Consider the following 27,265-nt stretch of genomic DNA (forward strand, 5'->3'; position numbering starts at 1 on the left):
CCCCTGCTCCAAATGAAGCCCCTCACCTGTTTTTATATGGCCCTCAAGCCACGCCAATGTTTTACAACTTTAAATGGGGAAAGAAAATCAAGAGAATGATATTTAGTGGTACATGAAAAGTATACGAAATTCACCAGTGGGGTGGTACACACCTGCAATCCCAGCTACTTTGAAGGTTGAAGTAGAAAGATCCCAAGTTTGAGGTCATCCTGGGTCACTTAGTGAAACCCCGTCTCAAAAAATTAAAAAGGGGGGGGGGGGCTGAGGATGTAATTCAATGTATTCAAATCCCAGTACTATTACAAATGTGTGTGTGTGTGTGTGTGTGTGTGTGTCTCAAATTTCCATGCCCATAAATAAAGTTTTATTGAAACACAGCCACACATTTGCTTTCTTCTATGGTTGCTTACACAATATAATGCAGAGTGGAATTACTGCCACACAGACCATATGGCCACAAATCCCAAAATATTTACTGTCTGCTCCTTTGCAGAAAAGTTTGCTTGTCTCTATTCCAGAAGAAACCAACAGGCAAAAATCAAGAATATTATGTAGGTACTACTATAGCAAGAGAAAACACAAATGTTTATTGACAAATTAAACATAATCATGAATTAAATTTATTAAGCACATAATCCTAATTAATAATTCTTTGTATTTAGGTTTACTAATGACCACAGAAATCTTCCTTTAGTTGGGCTAACACTTTGCTTAATAGGAGATCTAAGTTGGTGTCCCTATCATCAAATCGACTGGGCTATAGTCTGCAAACTCCTGCTCTAAGACAAAAAGGAAGGTGACTTTGATTTTAAATTTTTCATAGTTCAGTCCCCCAAGAGTCTAATCAAGAATAAATATAAAAATTTTAAATCCAATTTGGGACAACAAAGTATTATACAGAAAGTTATGTAGTCTCCCCACCAACATCACCCCCTTAAAGAAATGACATTCACTAAACCTTGTTCAACAGACTGAGATCTTCTCAGGGAAGGGTCATGTTGATTCATTGCTGCACAAATATTCTGACTTGTGAAATAAACGAACATATATGGAGCCTCAACTGTGAGCCAAACCTTGTGTTTGGAGCTGGTGGATCTGGGATGGGCTTGCAAGTACAATACACAGAAGTGTGAGATTTTATCTATACTTAGGGCTTTCCATTTAGAGCAGAAGAGAAGGAACACATGGTAGTTAAATAACAGAACCAAACTCTGATACTGGTGACAGGAGCACTGAGATAGCATCAAAGTGGCCCTCAGTCTTCACTGGATCTCATAAGTACAAATTTTTAAACTTGGGGCACAGGGTCCTCCACTTCTGTTACTCAGCACTGAGGAACCTCCACAGTCCTCGCTTCCCTTGGCAGAGGATCATAGCACTGACCCACCTCAAAAACCACAAAGTAGGGCATTTTGAAATGATCACGGGGGCTGAAATGACTCTGCAATTCAGACCCTGATAATACAGTTGCTGAATTTGTCATATCCAGAACTGTCAACACTCCATTAAAAACACACACAACAACATTAACACTATCCAAGGGATAAAAATACTGAAGACTTAAGAATAGGGAAACATGGGAAGAAAAATAGACCACCCAAGCAGAAAGAGGCAGAGACCAAGAAATTGTTGGAGTTTTCAGGCCTCCCTAGAAGTCACCACCCACAGAGCCATGATCTAGGAGGGATGGGAGCAAGATGGTGCAGCAATCCCAGGGGACTGGGCTGGGCACATCCTTCCCCTGCCTACCCAGGGCAGCCAAGGAGGGCACTCGTCTTGGAGTTTGTTTTCAAATATCACTAGGGGGCATGACACAAGTCAAGGTCGTACTACACACACAAAATATCTCCTTCGGTCCACAGTCCACTGATTCACACTTACCCTCCCTCCCACTCCCAGGCTTCCCAAGTCAAAGAATTCCCCTGAACAACCAAAAGGGAGAAGATACAAACCTCATCTCAACTAGCAGGTGAAGAGTTATCGAGTTAGCAGAAGAAACATTTTACTTATCACCTGAAAAGCCCAAGACTTTCCACTGAGATGCTTTGGAAAAGCCATTTCCAGGGCAAAGATCCAATGTGACAATGAGCACGATTCATAAACCAGATGGTTCTGGGTAAAGTCCAACCAAAGGCAATGATGGGCTTTTGGGCAAGAAGTGATCACTATGTCCATGGGGTGTGGTAAGGTGGTAGGCAGACAGGACACAAACATTGGCTGCTATTGGCTGTGTCACAGCGTACCACGTGCCACATGGATTTCATCAAGGGAGTGTAAGTTACCCATCAGTGGACAATGTTGCTCATGGAACCAAAGTCTTGTCAAAATAGCAGTCAATGGGATCGAAAGGTGAATGGTTTTCTCTAGTGTGATGGAAAGATTATTCAGTAATCATTCATTGAGCTCCATACTTTTCCAGATTAAAAAAAAAAGGATCAAGATGCATTTCTGCCCTCAGTACCCTTATTTCAATTCAGCAAGATAGCTATGAACCATGCCTGGGGAAACACAGAGGAAGCAAGGCCTGAGATGCTTCAAGAGAGAGCATGACATAGGTGTCTCCATGTCACAGGGACACTGGCATCCACTGTGTGTCTGAGGGACTCTGTAGAGGATTCACATGTGTTTCCTGCCAACATTTCTTAGCACTGCTTCCCAAGAAACTGAATCATGGATTTTTCTGGGTCTGCACTAACGCCACACCTTCAGTAGGCTTTGTCCCGATTTGCCAGGAAGCCTCTCAGGCAAAGAGGTTGCCACAGCAAAAACAGCCCAGCCAAGAAAAAGGGCCTTCTGAGGGAGGCTGCAAACCACCAGGTGTTCCGCCACCAGCAAATGGCTCAGTCTGCTTGCAAGAGTCCAGAAGATGCATCCATCCATCTTTACATTATTCATGGAATTTACAAGATGAATGCTTTCAGTTCTTTACTGCTTCAATGCTATGCATGTTTCTAAAATAAACATTAGCTTTGCATTGACACAGGAAATTGGCTGGGGTGATTTTCGATCTCAAGCTATTGAAGCCTATAGCTATTACTCTCTTAACCTTTTTCAGTGGATATCTTTTAGAGTTTTGAATGGAATTCAGAAAAGGCAGAACACATACCAAAGTCAGAGCCCTCTCTAGGACAAACTGAGAAGCTTTCTATGAACAAATGGTTAAAATGTTGCCACTGTCTTCATTATATCCCTCAGAAATGAGATTTAGAATGTAAATAAGTATCTTCTAATACAATGGACTACAAATTTGACATCAGAACTTCCACCTATGAAGTATCGTTGTTTCTCCTGAAAACGTAATCTTCCAGATTGTCAGAAACCTGTACATCTAAGATGCTGCCTGAAATTAAATTATCTGGCCCCCAAAAGACCTAAACTTATCCAGGTCAGAGCCTGGAGAAGAAATGCAATGTTCCTATCTTCTAGCAGCCCAAGACAGTTCAAGAAGTCCCCAGAGACACCCATGGAGGAAGGAACTTGGACTCCAGGAATGTCCTGACCAGCCAAGGCACAATAATGAACACCTGTAATCCCTCCAGCTTGGGAGGTTGAGGCAGGAGGGTTGCAAGTTCAAAGCCAGCCACAGCAACTTAACAAGGTCCTGTCTCAAAAAATAAATTAAAAAGGCTGGGGATATAGCTCAACAGTAGAGTGCTCCCGGTTTCAACCCCCCAGTAGGAAAGAAGAAAGGAAGAAAAGAAGGAAGGAAGGAAAGGAAAGCAAAGCCCTGGACCACTGAACCCAGACCTGCCAACCAACAGGAAGCACCCAGCCCTGGCTCAGGCCACACATTAGAGAAGTGACTCTCTATAGAACATCCTCTGCAACAATGATGCCGGGATAGTCAGCAAAAATAAGATCTCCAAAACCACTCCACAGTGACCAGGCCAAAATATCCCAACTATTTTCCCATGATGAGAAAATAAAGGACAAGTCACCCACCACCCAGCAGAATAGTTAAAACATAGGAAATATTTGTTCCCAGAAAGGAATGGTCTTGGGGATGGGAATGGAGAGGGAGGAAGAGATAGGCAGACAGGTAGACATCTTCCCTTTAGAAAGATGAAACATCGAGGCAACTGGATTGCATTTTTAAAGCCATTTCCAGGAAAAATCCTTTTGAGGTTTCCTGTGTTGCCTGAGTTTATTACACATTAGCAGAAGTAAAGGTTTCCAGAGAGTCACATGATGTTATTAATATGAAAATCCCAAACTCCAAGTGTTTGATGAAGTCTGAGATGTGAAGATTCAGGAGAGCTCTTCCTTGAGCAAACCAGTTCCCTTGCCTTACAACTCCCTGGGGAGTGGAAAGGAGCCAAGGTCAAAGACTGGGAAGAGATGCCCAGGAAGAGATGATGATTTCATTGGCTGGGACATTATGGAGCTTTGTATGTTTTACGTGGCAAATGCTTTTACTATCCCTTTGCAAAGGCAGGGGGGCAGGGGAGTGGGGGGAGCGGAGGGAGGGGGGAGCCAAATTCCGTCCCTTTTAGGGATCCTGAATCACACCATCGGTGAAGAGAATGGACCCTAAAGGCGGCCACACAACTTTCCCACTGTGTAGGTCCTCATGGCAACAGAACTGAGTGAGAAACATATTCACATCCAGTGGTTTCCATTCTAAGGTGTGGGGCTCTCCTCACAAGACCCATCCCAGCCATTCCACTAACCAGGAGCAGACATCAGCTGTGAGGGAGGCTGCTAAGCAGAACTTCCCACCACTCTGCCCTGGACATCTGGCCATTGACAAGGCACCCAAGGACACCTGGCCTTGTGCTTTTGGAAATACAATCCTGTAGGGTTTTTGTCTCTAAATCTGTCTCAAACCCTGGTTTCCTCATGTCCAAACTAGGAATAAATCTCTACCTACCCTCATAGACTTGCAAGTATTAAATAAGGTAATTTGTGTAATGCATTTATTAGAGGACATGGAAACAGAACTTACCACAAGCTTCTAGATAGCGGGAATAGTGTTGGATCTGGTTTGCACAGTCTACAACTCTGCACGATATATAAAGGTCTACTGAATGATGCGATGAGTGGGTCTCTTAAAAAAAAGACACTGGGAAAGAAAGGTAAGCCAAAAACATGGTTGGCACAATGTGGGTAGCTAACTGAAAAATATTAATTTGGATCCCATGTCATATCTTATGAAGAGTTTCAGATGGTTCATATATTTAAAACATAAAAAACAATTAAAAAATACAAACAAATTATAGCTGGTGGGAATGTAAAATGATGTGGCCACTGATAACTGCCATCATTTGGCAGTTACTCAAATGATATACCCTAGAGTTACCATGAGACCTAATGATTCTACACACACACACACACGTGTGTGTGTGTATGTGTGTGTGTATGTGTATGTGTATGTATGTGTATGTATATATATATATATATATATGGAGAGAGAGAGAGAGAGATGTGCCCAAGAGAAATGAGAATATGTGTCCACAAAACAAACTTGCATACAAATGGTTATAGCAGCAATATTCAATATATCCTACAGATGAATGGATTAACAAGATGTGTTCCATTCACGCATATGTACCCGAATATTATTTAGCCATAAAAACGAGTGAAGGACTGACACACTCTTCAACTTGGAATGAACCTTGAAAACCTGGGATGAAAACCTTGAAAACTTGAATGAACCTGGGCCAAGTGAAAGAAGGAGTTTACATATTCTATAATTCCATTTATATGAAAGTCCAGAATAGGGACATTGACAGAGATGGAAAGTAGATGGACAGTTGCCCAGGGCTGGGGAAAGTGATGGGGGTGGGGGGGGGGGCACTGATTGCCCAAAGGGAAGGGGTTTCTCTATGAGGAAATGAAAATGTTCCAAAAGTGGCTGTGGAGATGGTTGTGAATATCAGCAAATTGAACACCCTAAATGTTGTACAGTATTAAAGGATATTTCAATACAGCTAAGAAAGAAAATAGGGGATTTTTAAAGTACAGTTTTAGGGGGAACCTAGAACCATGAAAGGAGATAAATCTGACCAAAAAACATTTCAGGAAAAAAAAAAATCCTACTTCAGAAAAGTAAAAGCAAGACAAAAGAAAGAAAGTGGGAGAAATATTTGCAGCTCAAATTCAAAGGGTTAATTTTCTTAACAAAAAATATCTACAAAATTAATTTTTAAAAAAGGAATTCAATAGAAAAGTGAGCAATGCATACAAACAGAATACACACACACCCTACATACACACGTGACCAATCCTAAATATAGGAAGATATTCAACTTCACTTTGAATAGTGACCTGCAAGTTAAATCTGGAAGAGGCACCATGAAGAGAGGTCTTTGCCCATGCTGAGGAACAGGGACGGCAAAGTCTGATAATACTGTATTGATGAAATTAGGTGGGTGAAGACAGGCCCTCTTTGCTTAGGAGGTACTTTGCCTTATGAGAGTAAAAAGGGACCCGACGAATCTAGGTGTGGTGGCACCACCTGTAGTCCCAGCTACTCTAGGGGCTGAGCTCTGGAGTTCAAGACCAGCCTGAGCAACACAGTGAGACCCCATCTGAAAACAGAAAGAAAAAACAGATATGAGCTCCCAAGAGAGCCACTTGGCAATCTCCACACAAATCCTAGCAACACATCCTTTGACCCAGCCTTTCTATCCTGGGATGGGATGGTACAGATAGCCTCCTTGGGTCTGAAGTGACCTATGGGCAAGGGTATTCACGGTGACATTGTTTGTTACAGGGACACCTAAGGAAAAACTGAAGTGTCCACCAAGTACAGAAAAGGCGGGCTCACTGCACAAAGGAAATGCCGAGCAGCAAAACAAGGAGCACGGCAGCCCCATGAGGAACAAGCACCAAGAGTGAGATCCACGTGGTGCAAAAAGAGGAAAGATCATCCTCTGTGGCTGCTCCTGGGCACGCAATGGCCTGAAGGATACATAATAGACTGGGCAGGGAAGGGGCCTGAACAGGGGTGGAGTTTGCTTTCTACTGAATTCTTTTGCTTTTTAAAAACTTTGTACCAGAGAGTTTGGAAAGAGAGGGACAGGGACAGGGACACGAGGAGAGGGAAAGAAAGATGGAAGAGAGGGAGGAATGGAGAGAAGGAAGAGGTGAGGGGAGGAGGCAGTTAGGATCATGGCAGAGAGGAGAGAAAAACCCTGGATGACTAGATCCCCGATGAGATCACTGATGGTAGGATTCTAGGGTTTTCACATTCCAGGTTACAAATGTCTGCTGTGCAAGCACAAGCTGTAATAAGCAGGTATGACTCTTGTTTTGAAATATAGGTGTAAAAGTTTATTGGTATACAGATACAGTGTGAAATTACTACCCGGAACTCCTCACAGGATGAAACAGCCATTTGAATGTGTAACTGTTGTTCACACCTATTTTCAATTATTTAAGGGAACTCCATCTGAAGAAAATCAAAAATAACAGAAAAAAGAGAAGAAAAACTGAGTTCACTTGGAAATCACACCTTTCACACTTGCCTGGCTAATGGGGTCGGGGTGCAGAAAGTGAAGGAAGCAGAACTTTGTGCAGGGGGAGGTCGTGGACACATGGACTGGGGGCTGCAGGGACCCAGGTACCACTCCCAGATTCAGCCAAGGTCAAGGCTAGAGCCCTGGTTCCACAAGAATCCCCAGCTCATCTTTTCTCCCTCCTCAGTCCCTCCCACTCCAACCTGGTTACAGGAAGGAGGAAACAGATCAATTCTGGCTAGGAGCAGGGGCCCCGAGGTGGGGTGCTGGCCCTCGCCCTCCATCTTTCTGAGCAGGTGTCCTCATTTACTCAATCACAGTGAATGTGGCAACGTGCACTGCCCTAGCCTAGCCCCTTCATGACCCAGTAATGACTGACATATTTGCAAATATGTCACTATCCCCCAAGTCAGCTTCTAGAAGACAGCATCTGGGAGGTGGAATCGTCCACTCTGATTACTCAGGGCATTTCTCAGCAGCCACGAGTCCCATCCCTGGCTGGTCTCTGTCCCCAGGCATGCTCTTTCCATGGCTGCTCGGGCCTTCCCTGCTGAATCAATGGCATCTTGTCTCTGGTCCTGCCCCTGCTCTGAGTGATGAACCAACTTCATTGGGAGCGTCTGCTGAGGGCACTCTGAGAAGGGCCATTGTTCCCCCACACTTGTCCAAAGCCTCCATTTAGGGCCGGCTGTGAGCGAGGACGGAGGACATTCATCACCAGGAACACTTGCCAACAAATGAGAGACAGCTGTTAGGCTCCAATGGCGTGTGGCCGAATGTTGCCTCTGGTGAGATTTATTTTCCATGTGAGAACATCCTCACTTATCTTCTCTTCTTAATTGTAGGAAACACGGAAACGTTCCCGTTCCCCTGCCAGAGTCCGCGTCCCTCTACTAGTCATGGAGCACAGGAGGTGCCACGGGAACGCGCCAGCACCCATGACACACCTTTGTCCAGGGCTGAGAGGGCACCTGGGTCACAGCCTAACTCAGAGCCACGCCCATGTGGCCAGGCCTTTCTGGCCCTCCCACGTGCCCACAGCAGAGCTGGGCCCCCTCACTTCCCAGGAACCTCCAAAAGCCCCGGACCTGTTTGAAAGGGGCAGATGGGAACTCGACCAAAGCTCCTGGGAACCCTCAGAAGCAGCGAGAGCCCATCAGTGTGTAAACACTCTGCAGATCATTTTAGGGGATATGAAACTGGCCATGGAGACAGGACAGGGACACGGGAATGGACCCACTTATGCCAGCACAATGAAGTGCTAATTGGGTTCTACGTGGAATATGAGCAGCTGGTTCCAGATGTGCTAGAGGGAGGCCTCTGGAGGAGGGTGCAGTGGGTGAATGGGGGATGGGAGCATGTTCCCCGTCATAAGAACAGAACGAGCAAAGACCTGGCTGGAACAGCTGCCGGCAGGACAGAGAGACAGGACACCTGGAAGCCAGGCACACAGAGGAGCCTCCTGTTGTGGAAGGCTATTTCGTCAGGCTGGGGTTCTGTTCTGAGTCTGCCGCCAAGTCCCAGATTCAGCTGTGAGCAATGCTAGGAAAGCCGCTTCCCATCCCAAAGAGATACACCAAGATGGCTGGACTGCAGCTAGTGGACATGACGCCCCACTTAACAACAGACACAAACATGGCTGAAGCCCACGTTTGAAGCCTTCTCGGGATGCAGATTACGTGAAGCTTGATCAGAGACCAGTCAGCAGAATGTGCTCCAGGGGCAGATGGAGCTGGGTTAGGATCCTGCTGAGCTGGCTGTGAGCTTTAGCTTGGGCTGCCTCTGGCCTCAATTTCCTCCATCCTCAGACTAAAGATAATAATATTCACTGTTGGATCCCTGCCCCCACCCCCACACCCAGGAATGATTCTCCCTGCTTGGAATAAGATGAAAGTGTTTGATAGAAAAAACGTTGGGAAGCTTTTTATTAACATTCTTAGCTCAGCCTAGCTCAGGCCAACAAGCCCCTGCATTCCAGGGGACTTCTTCTCTAGCAAGCAATGCCAAGAATGTGAATGAAAGCTTCCGAGTTGTCCCTATCTGGAGCCCTGTGAGTATTCAGCCAACTCTGGAAGGTGCAAGTACCTGGAGGAGGGTCGGGGAGTGCAGGCTCTTACCCCCTAGGAATCCCTAGGGAAGAAATGAGAACAAGAGCAGAAAATGCCAGGGAGGATGTGGTGGTCATCCAGAACACGGTCAGCATTAGATGAGGGCAGCAAGGCTCAGCTGCACCTTTTGGTAGCAATAGCTTCCTAGTCTGTAGCTATTTGATAGGTAAGTTAAACCCACTGGCCTCAGTTATCCCCTGGAGAAAAGAGCCATCATGGGACTTCTGATTCACCTCCCTGGGATATTTGTGAAGGCAAGCAATGGAACATATTTTGAAGTAAAAAGCAAAAGGTATTGGTATTAGTTTTGATTTTTAATAATCACTCTTGACCTTGATTTCCATTTAGTATCAAGAAAGCAGCAGCAGAGTAGGGAGATGAAGAGTCAGAGCAGACAGGTAGGGGCTCTCCCCATGGCAGAAAGGGTGCTAGAAGGGGCAAGCAGTGAGATGACTGGGTCATCATGAATGTGAATTGTCCCTGCCCTGCCCAGGCAGCAGCTGGTGCTGTATCTGCCTCTTAGTAGCTTCCAGGGGACCCAGATGTTCCTCGGGCCCAGTAGGATCCCATGGCCAAGCCAAGGAAGCAGCACCCAGGGGGTCATTGAACAAAGCACACCAGCAACAGTGTGTCCCCAGGAAGAAGTCCTTCTGGAGCCACAACAAGGGTTGAGGTCACATGAGCACCTTTCCTGTGGCCACATAGAGCTTTCTGTCCTCTGTGCCTTGCAAAATGAGGGCACTGCAGACAGGCACATGGGCATGTGTTGCCAAGACAAAAATGCACTTCTCTGTCTGAATGGAATCTCTTATTGAGCCTTCCCTTCCCTTTCCACCATTATCCTTTAACTAATTGCTCATCTAATCAGCTAATTTCAAAAGAGACTTCACCCTCCCCTAGGTCTCCATGACCAGGAGAATCTACCTTCCAGCCATAAATACTCCAGGGTCGAGTCTGAGTCAGGAGAGGATTAGCTTGGCTGCGGTGATAACTAAAGACTCCCCTTTCCCTGGAACTGTAATTCCCAGCACAACGCAGAAATAATCCCCTTTATATTTGCCCAGTGCTTTTCAGTTTTCTAAACACTACTATGGATCATGTTTACCTGATCCTCCCAACAGCCTGTGAAGGAAGGTGAGCACTAATTATCACAGATGGGGAAAACTGAGGCTCTGGCAATAAAAGACTAATGAGGTGCACTTACATTCATCTGATGGGTTCAGAACCAGGAAACAGATCTCCTTAATGAATGAATCAGCCTCCTCCTCCCAACCCACAGTCCAGTGCAGCAATATGGAAAGCAAAGGTTGCTGGCATCAGAAATGATCAGAGCAGATCCATGGCAAATTCAGCCCAAAGTCTTATCTCCCCACCAACCAGCATTCTGAGGCTCTGACCTTGTGCTAGATCTATCACCAAACTCTCTAAGCATAAAATATCATTCAATCCTTATAAATCCTCAAAGAAGATGGTATTAGCCCCTTTCTGATGAAGAAATCGAGTCTCAGAAATAGTAATTGCCTAAGGCTGCAAGTTCTGAGATTGAACTAGGTCTGTAAGAAACCAAACCTTGCAACTTTGAACATCATTGTATTTTGTATTTCCTACAACTAAACACAGACCTTAGATAATCTGAGAGGCAGGGAATGGAGCATTCAGATCTGTTTTGTTTTGTACTGGAGATTGAACTCAGGGGCACTTTACCTCTGACCTACATTCCCAATTTTTTTTTCTTTTTTATTTGGAGACAGGGTCTTGCTAAGTTGCTGAGGGCCTCACTTGCTGAGCCTAGCCTTGAACTTGCTATCCTCTCACCTCAGACTCCCAAATTGCTGGGATTATTGGTGTGTGCCACCATACCTGACTAAATGCTTCTTAAAGAGAGAGGCACTGGGAGACCATAGATGGTACTGAGGCTAAATCGCTGCTTTCCTTTCCTGGCTTTGCCTGGGGGAAGGGCATGGATCATCATTCAGGGATCTCAGGCAACTGTCCTACTCCTTCCACCAATGTTCTGGGGGCCAGAGAGCTTCTTCCATGTCCCTTTGCTCCCTTGGCCCCCTTGGGTAAATGTGAACTGTAATAGGTTTGTAGCACCTTCACCACTTTGCAAAGGATGAAGGGAGATATTCTTTCAGGATGTGCCTGGATTTTTCCTGAAGAATAAAAAATGTTTTGAATCCAAGGTAGTGCACAGGTGGGATTCACTGTGTGCACAGTACTCGCAAAGATGCAGGCTCCTGGCCTGGCCCAGGTCTCTCCATGGCCCTTCGCTGAGGAACCCTCCCGGGCACCTCCACCGCACACATGCGCACACCATTTTGGCATGTGGTGGCCTCAGAAGCTTACTCTTGCCTCTCTGCCTGGAACTCACAACCTCAATTGTCCAGGTGGCAGGCTCTTTTTCTCCATTTAAGTCTCAGCTCACATGTCTCCTCCTCACACAGGCTCTCCACGTCCTCCCTGCTGGTGCCGGAACCACCCCCATCCCCCACCCCGTCACCACCAAATTGCTCTCAAAACATCCTATGTTCTCTCTTCATGTTAGTCACGGCTATCTGCAGTGATCCTTCTTTAGGGCTGTGTTTACTTGTTTCTGATCCATTTTCCTCCATTAGAACATAAGCTCCATCAGGACAGGGGCCTTGCCAACACCAGGCCAGGTTCCCTCGGCACCTGGACAATGCCTGGCACAGAGAAGGCTCCAAAATGCCCGTTGTGTGAAAACCTGGAAATGCTCACATGGAAGGAGCTATTCAAGGACATCAGCAAGGTCATTACAACCTAACAAATCCTTTGAGCCAGAAAGGCCCGTGGGGCTGACGTGAACTTGAGCAACAGTGATGATGATCTTCACCGTCCCATCACTTGAGCAGTCAGCACCCAGTGGACCTGGGAATTGGGCAGGTCCAGAGTGTGGGGCAGAAGGTGGACACCGCCAGCAAATGGACAGGTCCGAGGCAGAGCAGCTGGAAGAAAGAGGTGTGGACAGACGACAACCACTGTCCAAGAACAAATGATGGGAAGACAGTCAAGCCCCCAGAGCCAACCTCAGGGTTGTCTCCATTTCCTGAAAACTCTTTCAGTTCTTGGCTTTCAATGTAGTTGGGTTTACCGCCCACCTGCAGGGCCCACACCCAGAGAGTCACGCTCCAAGACCCCAGAGCTCCAGGTCCTGCCTCCTGAGCCCAGGTAGAGAACATCACTGGGCAAAGCAAATGGGGATACCACTTACCCTGGTCCAAACGGCTCTTTGAATCTCTATCACAACTTTGAATCTCAAAAAAAGGCTTAAAAAACAAACAAACAAACAAACACAACAACACAATTATCAAGCAGAATAAAGGCAATATAATAAAAAAAAATCAGAGGCCAACACAGCCCTGGGCTAGATAAGGAACATTTGGATGCATTGATTTTGAGTGAATATGTTGGCTGAGAGTAGTGGTACACACCTGTAATCCCAGTGACTCGGGAAGCTGAGGCAGGAAGATCACAAGTAGGCCAGCCTCAGCAAATGAGACACTGTCTCAAAAAAAAAAAAAAAAGGACAGGGGATGTAGCTCAGTGGTATTGGGTTCAATCCTCAGTAACCAAAACAAACAAAACTGGGGGCAGGGGGAGAGCACAAGAGAAACTGGGTGAATATTTCATTCTCCAGGTAGAGGGGGGCAAAGTGGACTCCTAAATTATAGAGCCTAGTGACCTTGCATCCAATCAATCAGGTGTTGGAAAAAATCCAATTCTACTGCTTTCTACTCATTTGACAAGCATCTGGACACTGGCTCTTGGCCATGACCTGTACTTGGCAATGCAGACCCACAGATGACTAAGTGACCAGGCACTCGGAGTGGTGGAGGGCAAATGAAAAATACATAAGTATTTATGTATTTTTGCCTGTGGGAAGGGCATGGATCATCATTCAGGGATCTCAGGCAACTGTCCTACTCCTTCCACCAATATTCTGGGGGCCAGAACAACCCTCCCAGGCTTGAGGGAGCCTGGGCAGGAGCAACCTGTCCCCCCTGTGATAATGGCCGACTACTGCCCTCACTGCAGCTCTGATGACCTAGTGTGAATTCTCGAGTCAGACGTGAGGGCAGTGTTCTCTGGCAGCCTCCGGGGAAAGGGCCCTGGACAGTCTACCTGTCCACGGGAAGGGACTGGCTCATTTTCAGAGGTTTCCTGCCCTCTGTTCCCACAGCACGCTGCTTCAGTTTCTGGCGTTGCCCTCATATACCAAATTCTGCTTCAAGCCAGAATTATTTATAGGCTTCTGGTATCACGACTAAACCATTTCTTCACCGGATCCATTCTTCCCCTACTCCCCGTGCTTTTCAAATAGGCACCTTTCTGTTTCTATGGGTTCTGCTTAATGTGTACGACGTTATGCATTTTTAATGGCTGTCAATGCTATTGTCTAATGTCCTCCTCTGCCTCTGACTCCTCGGTCAGCACTAGGTCTAAGAGGCTGCACAGGTATCTGGCCCCTTGCTCCTCCTGCTGCAAAATTCCCTATGATATTCAGCCACTAGTTCCCCTGTCCCCTTACTCAGGTGATACCTAGACTGTGGACAGCCCCTAGCACCTAGACTGCTTCCCACTCTCCATCACAGCAAATAATGCTGCAGAGATCATCCTCAAGCCTGGCCCCAGGGACCTAGACATTTCCTTGGGATCTTCTGGGTCATATGGTAAGTGAATATTCAGTATACCCAGAAGAAACCTGGCTGCTCTCCAGACGTGGCATTAGCCTGGCTCCCTCAGCAGGGCTGTTGATCCCAGTATCCCTGAGAGTATTATTGGGCATCAGGTGGCCTTCACATTTCTGCCAGCCTAGCAGGTGCTTATTTCTGTTGGATGCTTCTGATGACTACAGGAACTCAAGATGCTTGTTAGCTTTTCACCATCTTCCTCACTTGTCAACCCCTGTTCATATCCCCCCTTTTCTAGCAAGGTTTTTCGTCTTTTACTGGCTGATGTGCTGGAATACCTTGTATATCTTACACTTGGAAGGTTTTACACATTGCAAGGCCCCGCCTTTCTGCCAGCTGCCTGTTACGGCTCAAAGTGTCCACAGGTGAACAGAGTCCTTAACTTTGTTATAATCCGACTCTCAGAAGACCCGAGAGTGGTAACCATTTCTTGATCATTCAACTCCTGTTTCTGGAGCCCACATATATCAGGGGTTAGGCTCTTGGCCACAAAGAAGAATATCTTTGACCCTTCGGGGCACATAGCCTACTGGAAATACAGTATAACTACAGCCTTGACAATGACCATGGCCACAAGGGCTGTATGAGGTGCAGGCAGGGTTAAGATCTGGGAGTAAGGGGTGATTGTTCAAGGTCAATGTGACAAGGCTGAGTGAGCCTTGATAAATAAGCTTGTCAGGCAGTCCTGAGGGAGGGTATTTCAGGCCAATAGACTAGCACATGCAAAAGCCACAGTGGCCAACTATAAGGGATTAAGCAAGGCTGGGGCCCAGAGTGAAGTGACAGGTTGGGCAAATAGGAATGAGCCATGTATTGAAGCCAAGTATCAGACTTTCTCCAGTGCAGCACAGGACATGTACCTTCTTGCTCTCCCAATGACCACTGGTGAAATTACTCTAAACACCATCTATACCCAAGGAAGAAGGCCTGGTTTGGGATCTTAAGAAATCTAGACCTATCTTAGCTATGAAAGCAATGTATTATTGCCTCAGGACCCACAGACAGAAAATCTTAGACAGGAAACTGTGTATGTGCATCAAAGTTCAACTGTCAAGGGGGATAGGAGACATCCCCTAGACAGGTCTAGATCATTTTGAAAGAAATGAAGAGCTTCCCTTCTTGGCCTCAGTTCTCAGCCATAAGATTCCCCAACTGCCAAGTGTACTGGTGCCGGAAATATGCCGCATTAAGTCATTAGTGACACAGCGGAATTTTACCCAAGACCCCGAAGGATCCCTGCCAACCAGCTGTTTCCTCCTGAATCTAAACCATTTTCACACTCAATAATGGTACTTAGCAGGGGGGAAAAGTCATTTGTAAATATTTTGCTCTAAGCTCTGTGACTGCCCTTATTTTTTTTTTTTCCTATCAGAGAAGAAATCTACTTGCACAGAGACATTACAGTCACGCATGGAGGCAGCTTCCTGAGGAACCCCAAGTCACTCCATCCCAAGAGCAAGGTCTCTGAGCCCTGTTACCTCCTCTCCTTCAACTCATCCCAACCTTCCCTCAACAGGAAAATCATCTTTTGGTAGAACAGTCTGTCCTTTTAGTGTCCTTTAGGTAAATAAGTTTAAAAAAATGGGGCTCTCATTTGACACCACTCCTTCAACATACACGTATGCACACCCCTGTGCTCCAACCATACCTGACATCTGTAAATGCTCAGGGGTACAAGGACAGCAGGAGGGGGCCAGGCCCCCAAGACAGAGTCCATATCCTCCCAACCTAGCAAAAGCTTCCAACATAATTCCTTCACCACTTTTGCTCTGAGATGACTCCCAGCTTTATTGCTAGGGACAGGGGGTCATTAAGTGTCCAAAGCCACCTCTATTCTCCTGCTTAGGACAAGGGGCTCCCTCTTGCATACAGCCATGTTCCACATCAGGCTAAAATGCATGGCGACCCTCTCTTGCCCTGCGTAGCGAGCTCCAGGGGCTCCTGCAGAGGAGGCACACTGCTGCTCGCTCTCACCCTGCGCAAACAGCGCCTTACCTCCCTGCTTACTTGAGAGCACTCAGGGATCTATGTCCTCACCTGGGGTCAGACAAACAAGACCCCCTCCACTCAGAGGCTTGCTGAAAAGCTGAAGCCACTTTCTGTCATCAGTAGAGACCTGCAGGCAGGGCTGGGGACGAGTCAGGCTTCTGGAGGACTTAATTTCAAAACCCACAGCCCAGACTTTCCCTCTGAGAACAAGAAGGCCACTCCGCTCTCCAGGGAACCAGTGCACGGAGGGCCGGGAGCGACACCTGGATCCCATAACTCTCAGAGATGGGCTCCCAGGCAGAAGTGTTTACAGTTACACACACCAAACCAACATCGGATGACAGAGATGGGCGCCTGCCCACTGGGAAGCCAGGAGGTCAATGGGAAAAAATTATTTTAGGCAGTGCTGCGCCTTCATGCTTGGAACTTTTATCCAAACAATGCGACGTTCTCGGGCTCCCCCTGTGTGGTGCCGCCCCTCCTCTGACACTCGTTTCCAGGGAACGCGGAATGGCAGTGGGAGGAGCCATGCACAGGCTGGGACTGAGGGTCCCCCCCTCAGTGGGCGCTGGCACTACTTAAGGACCTACTGAAAGAGCAGCAGAGCTTCCTTTTCTAGTCACTCGGACCTGACAAGGTCTCAGGGCCAACGTGACCCCTGAGGGCTGCCAGAATGGGCATTCTCTCCAGAAGGCCATGTGAAACACCACCCTCAAGGCCTGACTAAGTAGCCAGGGCCACACAGAACAGATTTTCACACAGGCCTCCTCTTCCAAGGGAGACATACGGAGGACAAGCCCAGTTTCCCTTCCCAGCCTCTGCAGTCACCAGCCTTTCCCGGGGAAGCCTGGATTCTAACCATGGCCACTCAAAATGAGAGCCTGAGGGTACCAGAGACATGGGGACGAGAGGATGCGGTGAGGTCCTATCCCTTCTCTGGGTCTTTGTGGCCTCAGGTTCTCAGAGAGAATCCCTTTTCTGGACTCAAGACCCGTTCCTGAATGGAACTAGCAGAAAAAAGAAAAAAGAGGGGAGGAGCGGCAGGCAGTCAAGAGGGAAAATGAGGAAGCAAAAGGAAGGAGGAAGGGGAGGGAGAGGAGGGGAGAGCACGAGCACGGGGCTGAGCCTGCGCGCCCTGAAGAGCCGTCCTGGCTTGCACATGAGGTTTTGTGGTCAACCCCACCAGCTTTGCTCGGGGCCAGCTTTCACAGCATCTGAGATGTGAGACTTGAACCAGACAGGTTTCCAGACTCCACTGAGACAAGTACCTGTGATGGCTCCCAGGAGATCCCCAGGGCTCCAGACACCAGGAACTGTCATAGTGTCACTGCACATAGACAACCACACTTGATGGTCTCCCACCCTATGATCCTCAGCCACGAGTCCAGTAACACCCAGTAGGGACCCCACCTCTAAAGCACGCCAAGACCAAGGTGTCAAGGCCAGGTGAGCCCTGACAAATGAGCTTGCCAGGAGGTCCCGAGGAGAGGGCATTTCAGGCCCATGGACCAGCACTTGCAAAATCCAAGGTGGGAAGCTGCGAGGACCTCAGAACTGCTGGGGGACAGGGTGAAGTGAAGAATGGCGACTCTATCATGCTTGTCAAGGACCAGCCACGCTGCACGAGCCACTGGAGCAGGCGTGAGGCTAATGGCACCAAGTGTCTCTGCCCCGCAACTGCCACTTTGTCATCCTTCATTTCTTCCCATTTGTGCAACAAACAACCAAGCAGAAGCCACAGGAGGTTTCTGTACCCTGTAGCACCTGCTGGTGACACATCTTTATTTCTTCAAAAAATGTGCTAGTAGAGGATACCATAGAAGTCCTGACAATGCAAAGGACAGTAGGGTGGTGACTATCCCTAGGTCATAAGGAGCCCAGGATTGTAACCAAATATTTGCCCTCAGGGAGACCCAAGCCATAAAGATGAAGCTGAGATGCCCCAAGCAAACTTGCCACCAGACAGATCTCAGCTCTGGAAGCAGGGCCATCAAGCACCCTAGAGTCCCTCCCAAAAGGACTTTGAAATTCAGTAAATCAGCTCAATATGTTCTAGGACTGTGGGTATTAAATAAAAGAAGTCACTGAAACCTCTGAACAATAAGTTCATTCAACACAACCTTTTTTTTCTGCCCCCATCTGGGGACTTGAATACAGTGAACATGAATAAATTCTGTTGTGTAAAAACTAGGGTCGGGGGGAGGGGTGGAGGATGGAAGGAAATGGCAAGATTCCCACTTGTTGGTCGAACAGGAAGGCTAAGACAGTCATCAAAATCCAAAAGGATGTCAGTGTGCCTGGATAGCCCTGGGAGATGGTGGTCACGGTTTGCAGTCAGGTAAGGAAGTGTCCAGTCCCCTTGCCCATCAATCCCAGCTATTCCTTTGCATACAGCAGTCCCTCCATTCTTGCACTCAAACCAGAAGTGGGCTCTGGGGCCATCCTAACTTGGTGGTTCTTAAATGGACCAGCCACAGTCAGACCTGACCCTGTGTCAAGAAAATTTCACTACAAATATGCACAAAAATTATTTTCTGCTTCTCCAACCTCCACCCCAACAACATCAAGACAATTAGAACTAAGAAAAGTGTCAGCTATCGCTCTAATTGAACACCCCAGGATGGGTGGAACAGAACTGACTCGGTAGATGACTAGTGGCTTGGACATGTTTGTGATTAAAAAGAGCCATATGTCTGAAATCTCCTGTGTAATTCACAATTGAACATGTCCTGGGCCCAATACAGTCCTCACTGATGGACAGTCCATAGCCATCCAATACAGTGTTCTTAGAGAAGCTGCAGAGATAGGATCTAACTCCCCAGGGCATAGAACCAGGCAAAATTCACCTGAAGAACAGTCCAATGAGGATTTTGTTTTGTTTTGTTTTTTTCTTTTTCATGGAAGATACCAAGACCTAAGATCCCACAAGGACTAACAGAGTGATGATCATCCTTTATTCTCAGAGGATTCTCATTCTCTGGCCTCAGGCAATGAGCACTACTGATTCTGCCCTTGCATCATAGGTTTTCCCCCTGAATGGAAACAAGGTACTGATGCCTCCCCTCCCATGGGACTAGGTGCGTTATTTTAATACATCATGGTTCTTCTCTCTGAAAAATCAATCCTAGTTAACAGACAAGCAGGACTGCCAAAAAAAAAAAAAAAAAAGACAACCAGGAAATCATTATGGTGCAGACATGGGAACTCCATTCCAACTCAATAACTTTACTGGCAAAAAAAAAAAAAAAAAGACTGTGGAAAGACTGCCAAAGTCAATACATTAGATCCATGTGTGGATAGCAGCAGAGCTCCCACAGTGGGAGCCCAGAGCTGATGCTCCAATATTCCAGGGCCATCCTGGGCTCATCTCCTGCCCGGTCTTTAGAATCTTTCTTTCTAAATGGAGACAGAGCTTCCACCATCTTCGACTGTGCTAACTGGAATAGTCTCCGGCATTTAGGATACACTATCAAGATATCCTGGTCTTTTTGTTTTATACCTCAATTCTTTTTTTTAATATTTATTTTTCAATCGTAGTTGGACACAATACCTTTATTTTGTTTATTTCTTTTTATGCGGTGCTGATGATCGGACCCAGGGCCTTGCACATGCTAGGTAAGCGCTCTACTGATGAGCCACAACCCCAGCCCTGTACCTCAACTCTTCACCCTCTTCTACTCCATCTCCATCACAACCTCACCAAAACTTGGCTTCTGTTTTCAACCTGGAATAATCAACTTTACCCTTAGTGGATCCTTCCTCATCATCTGCCACAGAATCACAATATGATAGGGTGTTTTTAAAAGGCAGCTTTACTGAGGTAATGATTCATACACAGAAGAAAAACAACTTCCCTCTTAACTACATAGTTTGGAGTTTTGACGAATACATGGAGCTATGTAACCACCACCAATCAATAAAGATACTGAACATTTCTATCATTCCAAAGATGTCTCTCCTGTCCCTTTGTAGTCCACCCCTCCCCAGCCCTGCCCCGCCCCAGCAACCACAGTTTAGGTCTTTCTTTCCCTATATGTAGTTTTGCCTTTTCCAGAAAGTTGTATAAATGGAATCACAGTGTGTAGACTCTTGAGTCTGGCCTCTTTTTCTTAGCTTAACATCCTGCTGTGCATCCCTAGCAGTTGGTTATGATTTTCTTCTTTTAAGCCTGGGACTTTCACTTTCTAATCAAGAGACTGAGTGACTGCTCTAGCTGGCCTTTGCTACAAAGAAAACAAATAATTGATTTAGAGGCATTTAATAAAGCCAGGGTTTTGGAATAGGGTGACCCTCATCTCAGTTTGCCCAGGAAAACCAGGACAGTTGGTCATGGAACTTGGGAAAGCTATCCCCAGAGCAGGCTTGCAGTTTGCCCACAGTGAGTCCTTCTGGTGCACAGCAGGGCGCTCTCTCCAGCTCACAGCTGACACTCTTTTCTCGGTTGAATCAGGATCAGAAGGCTGATTTGCAATCTGCTGGGCTGAGCTTCCATACCTGCCTACCACCCACCACCAGGCCTGGAAGTCCACGTGAGAGCTTCAGAAAGGGTAGAAGACAATGAGGGGGTCTATTTAGAAAACAGCAAAGCAGGGCTTCTGTGGCCCAAGGTGCCCCTCTCTGTCTTCTGACCCTTAGCTCCCGTCAAGAGCTCTGACATCATCGTGCCCTGCCCCATTCTGTGCTGGCTCCAGTGCACTATAATGCATCCAGATGGATGCTGGCTCTCCCCTGCTTCTCTGCATTCTCCACACCCCTCATTCAGTGGAGGTTTTAGTTAGTTTTAAGATTAACTAGAGAGAAAGTGAGAACCAAGTAACAGAAAGTTAGCAAGGAGCTCAAAGCCATTGTTAGAATTTAAGGGTCTCACCTACATAAACTTACTGAGACATCAGCGAAGTCAGGCAAGACAAGGCTGCAGCTCCCCACATAAGGCTAAAAATCAGCAGTTCCTTGGGGTCTCCTTTCAGTTTTCATAGAAGGACCACAAGTGCTGTCTCTGGGAAGCAAGGATGCCTGGGAACTGGCTGAGAAGCCCCAACTCTGAGTTCCCAAAGGCTTTGTAAAGCACAAGATAGTTGGTGCCTCAAGTAACTGTGAGGACTCCCACCTGTTGGGCAGAACCACATCACAGAAGGTATCTGCTCTCCTGAATCAACTTAACATTCCCCTTCTTCGTGTATTTACCAAGAGCGTTTCCAAGTTATTCCTCCAAGCAGCCTGGGAGGCAGATTAGTAGCCATTATCCTCCCTTGTACAAAGAAGGAAACAAGACCTAGAAAGAGTAACTGACTGGCCCAAGGTCACACAGCAAGTTAGTGGCAAAAGCCAGATTAGAAGCCCGAGTCCCTGAGTGCCCAGGCTGACTCCCCAGAGCACGGGCTGAGCCAGGGAGCCAGGTCTGTGCCCTTGGGAGCCTGGTGGCAGTCCCCAGAGCTGCTGCAGAGGGCAAAGCCAGCCTCATACTCACAAGTAGAAACCTGCAGGATCCTTCTCTGAACCACCAGACAGCAGCATCCCTGTGCTGGAACAGACAGAAAGAAGGCTCAAGTCGGGCAGCCCCAGGCAGCCACCGCAAGCTCCTCTCCTCTTCCAAAATGTGGCTTTGAGATTTGTCTTCATTCCGCTTTGTGATCCAGTCTGCTCTTGAGGGTCAGGGCAAGGGTCAACACGGGCCCTGTGCCTGGAATTTATTCCCTCACCAATCATGTCCCAGACCCTACCTATGCCTGGTAACGTGCCAGAGGCTGGGGAGGGTCACAAAGACAAAGTCCCTGTCTCGAAAGAGCTCGGCCTCACAGGGAAAACATATATTCACATAATTACAAGACCACGTGACTAATTCACCAAGTATCTGTCGAATACCCACAACGTGTGGGGCATTAATGAGGCTGTACCAAAAGTATTGAGGGACACAGGTGAAACTAAGGGCAGAATCGTGGAAGAAACAGGTGGGCAGGTCCTGAAGCTGAGATGAGTTTAAATTAGTAGCTAGTCCTTTCCTGGCTGAAGAGACACTGATAATGAATGATAGGACAGTGTTTTGAACACTTCTTTCTAAATAAATTCTTGAATAGCAATTCTCCCTTTAGAAATTCAGTTCTCAGGGGTAGTATAGCTTGATTCTGACCCTCTGAACTGTTGCTTAATCTCTTCGGCTCAGTTGACCTGTCTCTCTAATGGGAGTAAATAAATCTATTTCAGACAAAGGCTCCGGACTTAACAATCTTTGGAGACAGAGTCACACATGAGTCCTTAAGAAACGAATTCCTCACATAGTCTAGGGCATTCCCTTTCCCACTGAGTCTACGACTCTCCAGCTCTCCGCAGGAAGTTGGTCTTATTTATAAGAATCACAATCCTAAGCTGACCCTTGCTGGGTGACCCAGCTCCAGTCCCTCCTCACTTGGCTCCCCTCCCCAAGAAATGTCCTCCCTCCAAAGATTCCTCAGTGACCACAGAGCAACTAGCATGGAAGAGTGGTTGCAAAGTCACATGGGGGGACACTGGAGGCTGTTTTCAGGATGGAGAAACTGAGGCCTGGAGAGCACATGGGTCTTGGGGTTCCTGAGCTGCTGCCCACCCCCTTGGTCAGTGACTGTGCTCCCTCCTATCTCTGCTAAAGGTCTGGTTAGAACATGCCATCATCCTCCCCCTAGACTTGGGGAAGTCTTCCTCCCCTGAAAGACAGAAGTCTTGAGAGAAACATTTCCTGTCATTAAAAGGATTTGGAAGAGAACTGGCACCGCTCCCTCAGCTTTGAAGAGCCGTGGCCCCTCCTGGCCCTTTAATTGTGCTGGATCCAGCCCAGTTCCCAGAGCTCCCACCCTTTCAGGAGAGGGGAAGGGCCCAAAGCAGAATTCCCCCACCCCACGGCAGGGGCCTTTCAGCACCCACTGTGACCTCTCAGTCTTTCTGTCTCAGACCATTTCAGTGCCACAGCATCAAGGGCTCCCACACAAAGAGCTTCAAAGTCAGGAGAGTTCAGGGTCAAGTACCATGAGCAAACTGTGAGCTTAGGATTCCACATTGGAGACTGTTTTAAACAGCATTCTCATAGCGTCTTCAAGCCTATGATAGCTGAAGGTGACTTACACTAGATTTCTGTAGGTGTCACAAGATTCAGTCAAGGAACCTGTGATTAGGAGAAGATATCCCCTTCATCCGCACCTGCGTTTCTTTCTTTTGGGTGAGGAAGGTGTTTATATAATTACAGTCAACCCTCATAGTCCAGGGTTCTGCATCCTCAGATTCAACCAACCACAGATCAAAAATTTTTGAGAAAAAAAGGTATGTTGTTGCTAACATGTACTGTGTAGCTTATGTAGTTAGGTACACCATGGTTGCATCTGTATTAAACATATTCAGACTTTTTTCTTGTCCTTATTTCCTAAACAATACAGTATAACAACTATTTATATTGTATCTAATATGATAAACAATCCACAGATGCTTTAAAGTATATGAGACAACATGTACAGGTTATCTGCAACTACTAGACCATTTCATGTAAGGGACTCAGTCATCCTTGGATTTTGATATCCCTGGGGGGGGGGGGGTCCCTGGAATCATTGCCTGATTCCAAAGGACCATGGCACTTTTTTCTATTTTGACATTTCACTTTTTAAAAGGAAGCATGACTCTCAATTTTGACTGCATATTATAATCACCTGAAGACCTTTTAAAACTACAATGCCCAAGCCACCGTCCTAGACAACTAAACCAGAATGTCAGGTGGAGCCTGTTCTTTTTTTGTTTGTTTGTTTGTTTGTTCTTTTTTTAAGAGACAGGGTCTCGCTGAGTTGCTTAGTGCCTCCTCTTTTGCTAATGCTGGCTTTGAACTTGAGATCCTCCTATCTCAGCTTCCCCAGCTGCTGGGATTACAGGAGTTGCCACTATGCCCTGATGAGCCTGCACTTTCATATTGCTCCCCGACATTTATAATTTTTAAAGCCCCTAGATTATTCCACTGTCATAGGTGGAATGTCAATAGGAAAAAACTAGAGCTTCTAGGTATGGAAAATAATTCCGAATGGCGGATTAAATGTTATCAATCTGCTCATTGCTCTTCATCCATTTTTCCTTTTCAACCTTCTCTGATCACAGATCTCAGAATTCCTAGACAAGTTTTCAAGTATTTGCCTGGCTTGACTCTTTGCCATTCCTTTCCATATCCAGTGCCCTAGAGCTAAGTGGGGAAGCAGGGGATTAGACCCAGAAACCAAAGAACGCAGGAAAAGGATTTCAATTTCAACCAATTTCTCTGATCCAGAGTCTGAATCTCTCAACCAGGCCCCTTTGGATCCAAATATGATGCAATTTCAGGAAGCTTTGGCGTGATGTTCCAAGTGCAATCCACAGATAGTAGGTCAGTCGCATTTGGCCCTGGATCTGCTCACCAGCTGGGAGAGCAATAGGGACCAGTATCCTTGACTACATGGGGTGAGTTCAGCCAATGGGCTCGTGCACAGTGATACAGGATGCTCTTAGGAGAGTCATAAATATGGAAACACCCATAGATGGGCACCTTTTCAAGGCACACTGTAGGACTTGGCACCACAGGCTGGACACTTATGTGGGTCTTACTGCTTATACAGATTCATGTGGGACCCATTTTTGCTTAAAGTCATAGCTATCTAGCAGATGGGCTTGGAAAAGACTAGAAGAGATGTCTGGAAGGTTTTTTGTTTGTTGTTGTTGGTGGTTTTGTTTTGTTTGTTTTTGTATTAGGCATAGAGTGGTTCCACCATCCTTTAGTTCTAGACCTCTCTTTATGTCCTACATGACAATGGAAAATCAGCCCAGAGCCTAAAAATGATATGCTATTTTGGGGGTGTGTATAATGGGTAACATGCAGGCTGGGGAAGGTGGAAAAGCAATTTCTCCTATAAACAGTAGCTATAGGAGATTTACAAATTAGAGAAAATATTTTGAGAATGTGAAGACAGTGATGAGATAGTCTACCTATGTGGGAGAGGGAGAGAAAGCTCAACCCTGAGAACGTAGAAAGAGGGGAGGTATTTAAGGGAAAAAAATTAACAATGAAGAAAAAATTTAGTAGCATTACACATAAGAATTTTTCTTTATAATTTTTACATAGGTTCTGAGAATCCAAACAAGCCTTGTTTTTTCCTTTTGTTTAAGCTGCTATAGTTATTCCACAAATGTTCAATTTGACATTTTTTTAAAGCCCTCAATCTCTGACCAGCAAGAGAATATTGATTCTATCCAAGGGGCACTTGCCAATCAGATCTGGAGCCCAGCATTATTCATTTTGCATAGACCAATGTTTCCATTCAATGAGTGTTCAAAGCACAACTCATCTGCCTCTCAAAAGAACAAGAATTCTACTGGGGGAGAGGGGGAACAAAATTCCTTGGTGAAAGGTAAAACAAAAATCTTAATAGCATAATGACACTGAGAACTGAAAGATTTTTTTCTCATGAGTCCAACATTGGAAGATGAGCTCAATTGATGAGTTAGATTACCCTCTGCAAACTTGAGAATTCTCAAGATTGTCCATTCATCACTGTGTCTGATTTACTGCAAAACGGTAAGGCAGATAACATGTGTTACCAGAAAACAAACACTCTGAACTGGAAACTACACTTCTTTAGTTGGCAAGAAGCCCCCAACTGATCCTCTTCTAGGGTGGGAGGATTTTCAACTCCCTCCAGAGAAAGATAAACTAAGAGGACTTTATCAGGTCAAGAGCCAAGTAAGAAACTATTAACACAGAACCCTGCTGACGATCAGTGGTGAGAAGTTGGGCATTTGGCAAGAATGCACCTGTTACCTTGGTCCTTGAATTAATCTGTTGACTTGAGAAAGTAGCTCAGAACACAGACCCTAGATCCTGGGGCAGATACCCTCTCGACTTCACAATTCAGAAAACTGAAAGGACTCTAGAGACACCTTCAAGTCAGGAGGTGACCCAAATCCTGAATTTCCCCAAAGGGTGGAAGGAATACAGAGAGGGGCTGTGACCTCCTCCAGTGTTTGAGACTGCACAAAGACTTATTCCACAACAAAACAGACTGTGATCCCAGCAGAATTTGAGATTAATGCCCTCCCTCCCTTATTAGAAACGTGAGAGAGGCATCAGGGAGGAGGTCACAGACAGAGAGGAATCAGGGAGGCGGTCACAGACACTGTCAACAAATTTAACCCAGTTACCCCTTTCCCCCACTAGCTTCCGGGCTGCCAAAGACCCTACTGGTTCAGGTGAAGTGCTGTCTAGGATTTGGTTCTTTCGCCTTCACCAGTAACCAAATGACTCAGATGAGAAAAGGCAAAAGAAAGTCAAAAGACAACAGTGGTTTAGGGAACTAAAGCCCGTCCCAAACGTCCCTTTATGTCAGTTTCAGAAATAAGAAACCATCGAGGGTGAGATTCCTTGGGAAGCCGAGCATTCTCCTTTATTACTCAATCCCAGGGGAAAACAAATATAGAAGCAGTATTTCCTCTGGCAGGTTTGGCCAAGACCAACCCAGCACGAGAGCAAAAGGCTTTTCCAAAGGGAAGGGGCGGCGGGGCCAGCGTCCTGCTTAAGGGGCAGCTCTCCGAGCTCCTTTTTCAAAAGCCCCGCAAACCAAGGCTTCTGGAGTCCAAGCCCCCAGGCTCCGAAAACGTGAGCTAGCTGGGCACCTGGCACAACGGGGGCGGCCTGCCCAACAGGATTTGGCCAAGATCCTCCCGGCCAGGGCCAAACCCAAAGCTCGCTCAGCTGTGCAACTCGGCGAAGCCCCTGGGCCGGGAAACCTCCAGGCGCTCCACCTGCTGGGCACCTCTTTCGGGGCCCCAACCTCCACACCCCACTCAGCTTAGGGTGGTGGGATCTGAGAAGGGCTCAGAGAGAAACCATTACCCAAGTTGCGTGACGAAAGGAGAGGCCCGATCTAGCCAGGACTTAACAGCGCGCCCACCCCACCACCCCAGGCGCTTCCCGCACCCTCTTCCCTAGTTGGCTCTTTCCCAGGATCTGCAGGAAACCCCC

The 27,265-nt window shown here is 46.7% G+C and overlaps 1 protein-coding gene across 5 annotated transcripts in view; it reads right to left on the reverse strand.

The window, feature by feature from the left end:
- Afap1l2 (actin filament associated protein 1 like 2) overlaps positions 1-27,265 on the reverse strand; it is a 90,888-nt gene that overhangs the window by 62,794 nt on the left and 829 nt on the right. For 2 of the 5 annotated variants that reach the window (XM_048807374.1, XM_048807377.1), the window contains exon 2: positions 21,740-21,793. The exons of the other annotated variants lie outside the window; for them this stretch is intronic. In XM_048807374.1, the coding sequence (XP_048663331.1) occupies positions 21,740-21,793 (54 nt within the window). The remainder of the gene's footprint in view (positions 1-21,739; positions 21,794-27,265) is intronic. 5 annotated transcript variants of the gene reach the window in all.

This window comes from Marmota marmota, unplaced genomic scaffold (genome assembly GCF_001458135.2).
Source record: "Marmota marmota marmota unplaced genomic scaffold, marMar, whole genome shotgun sequence".
Lineage (NCBI taxonomy): Eukaryota > Metazoa > Chordata > Mammalia > Rodentia > Sciuridae > Marmota > Marmota marmota.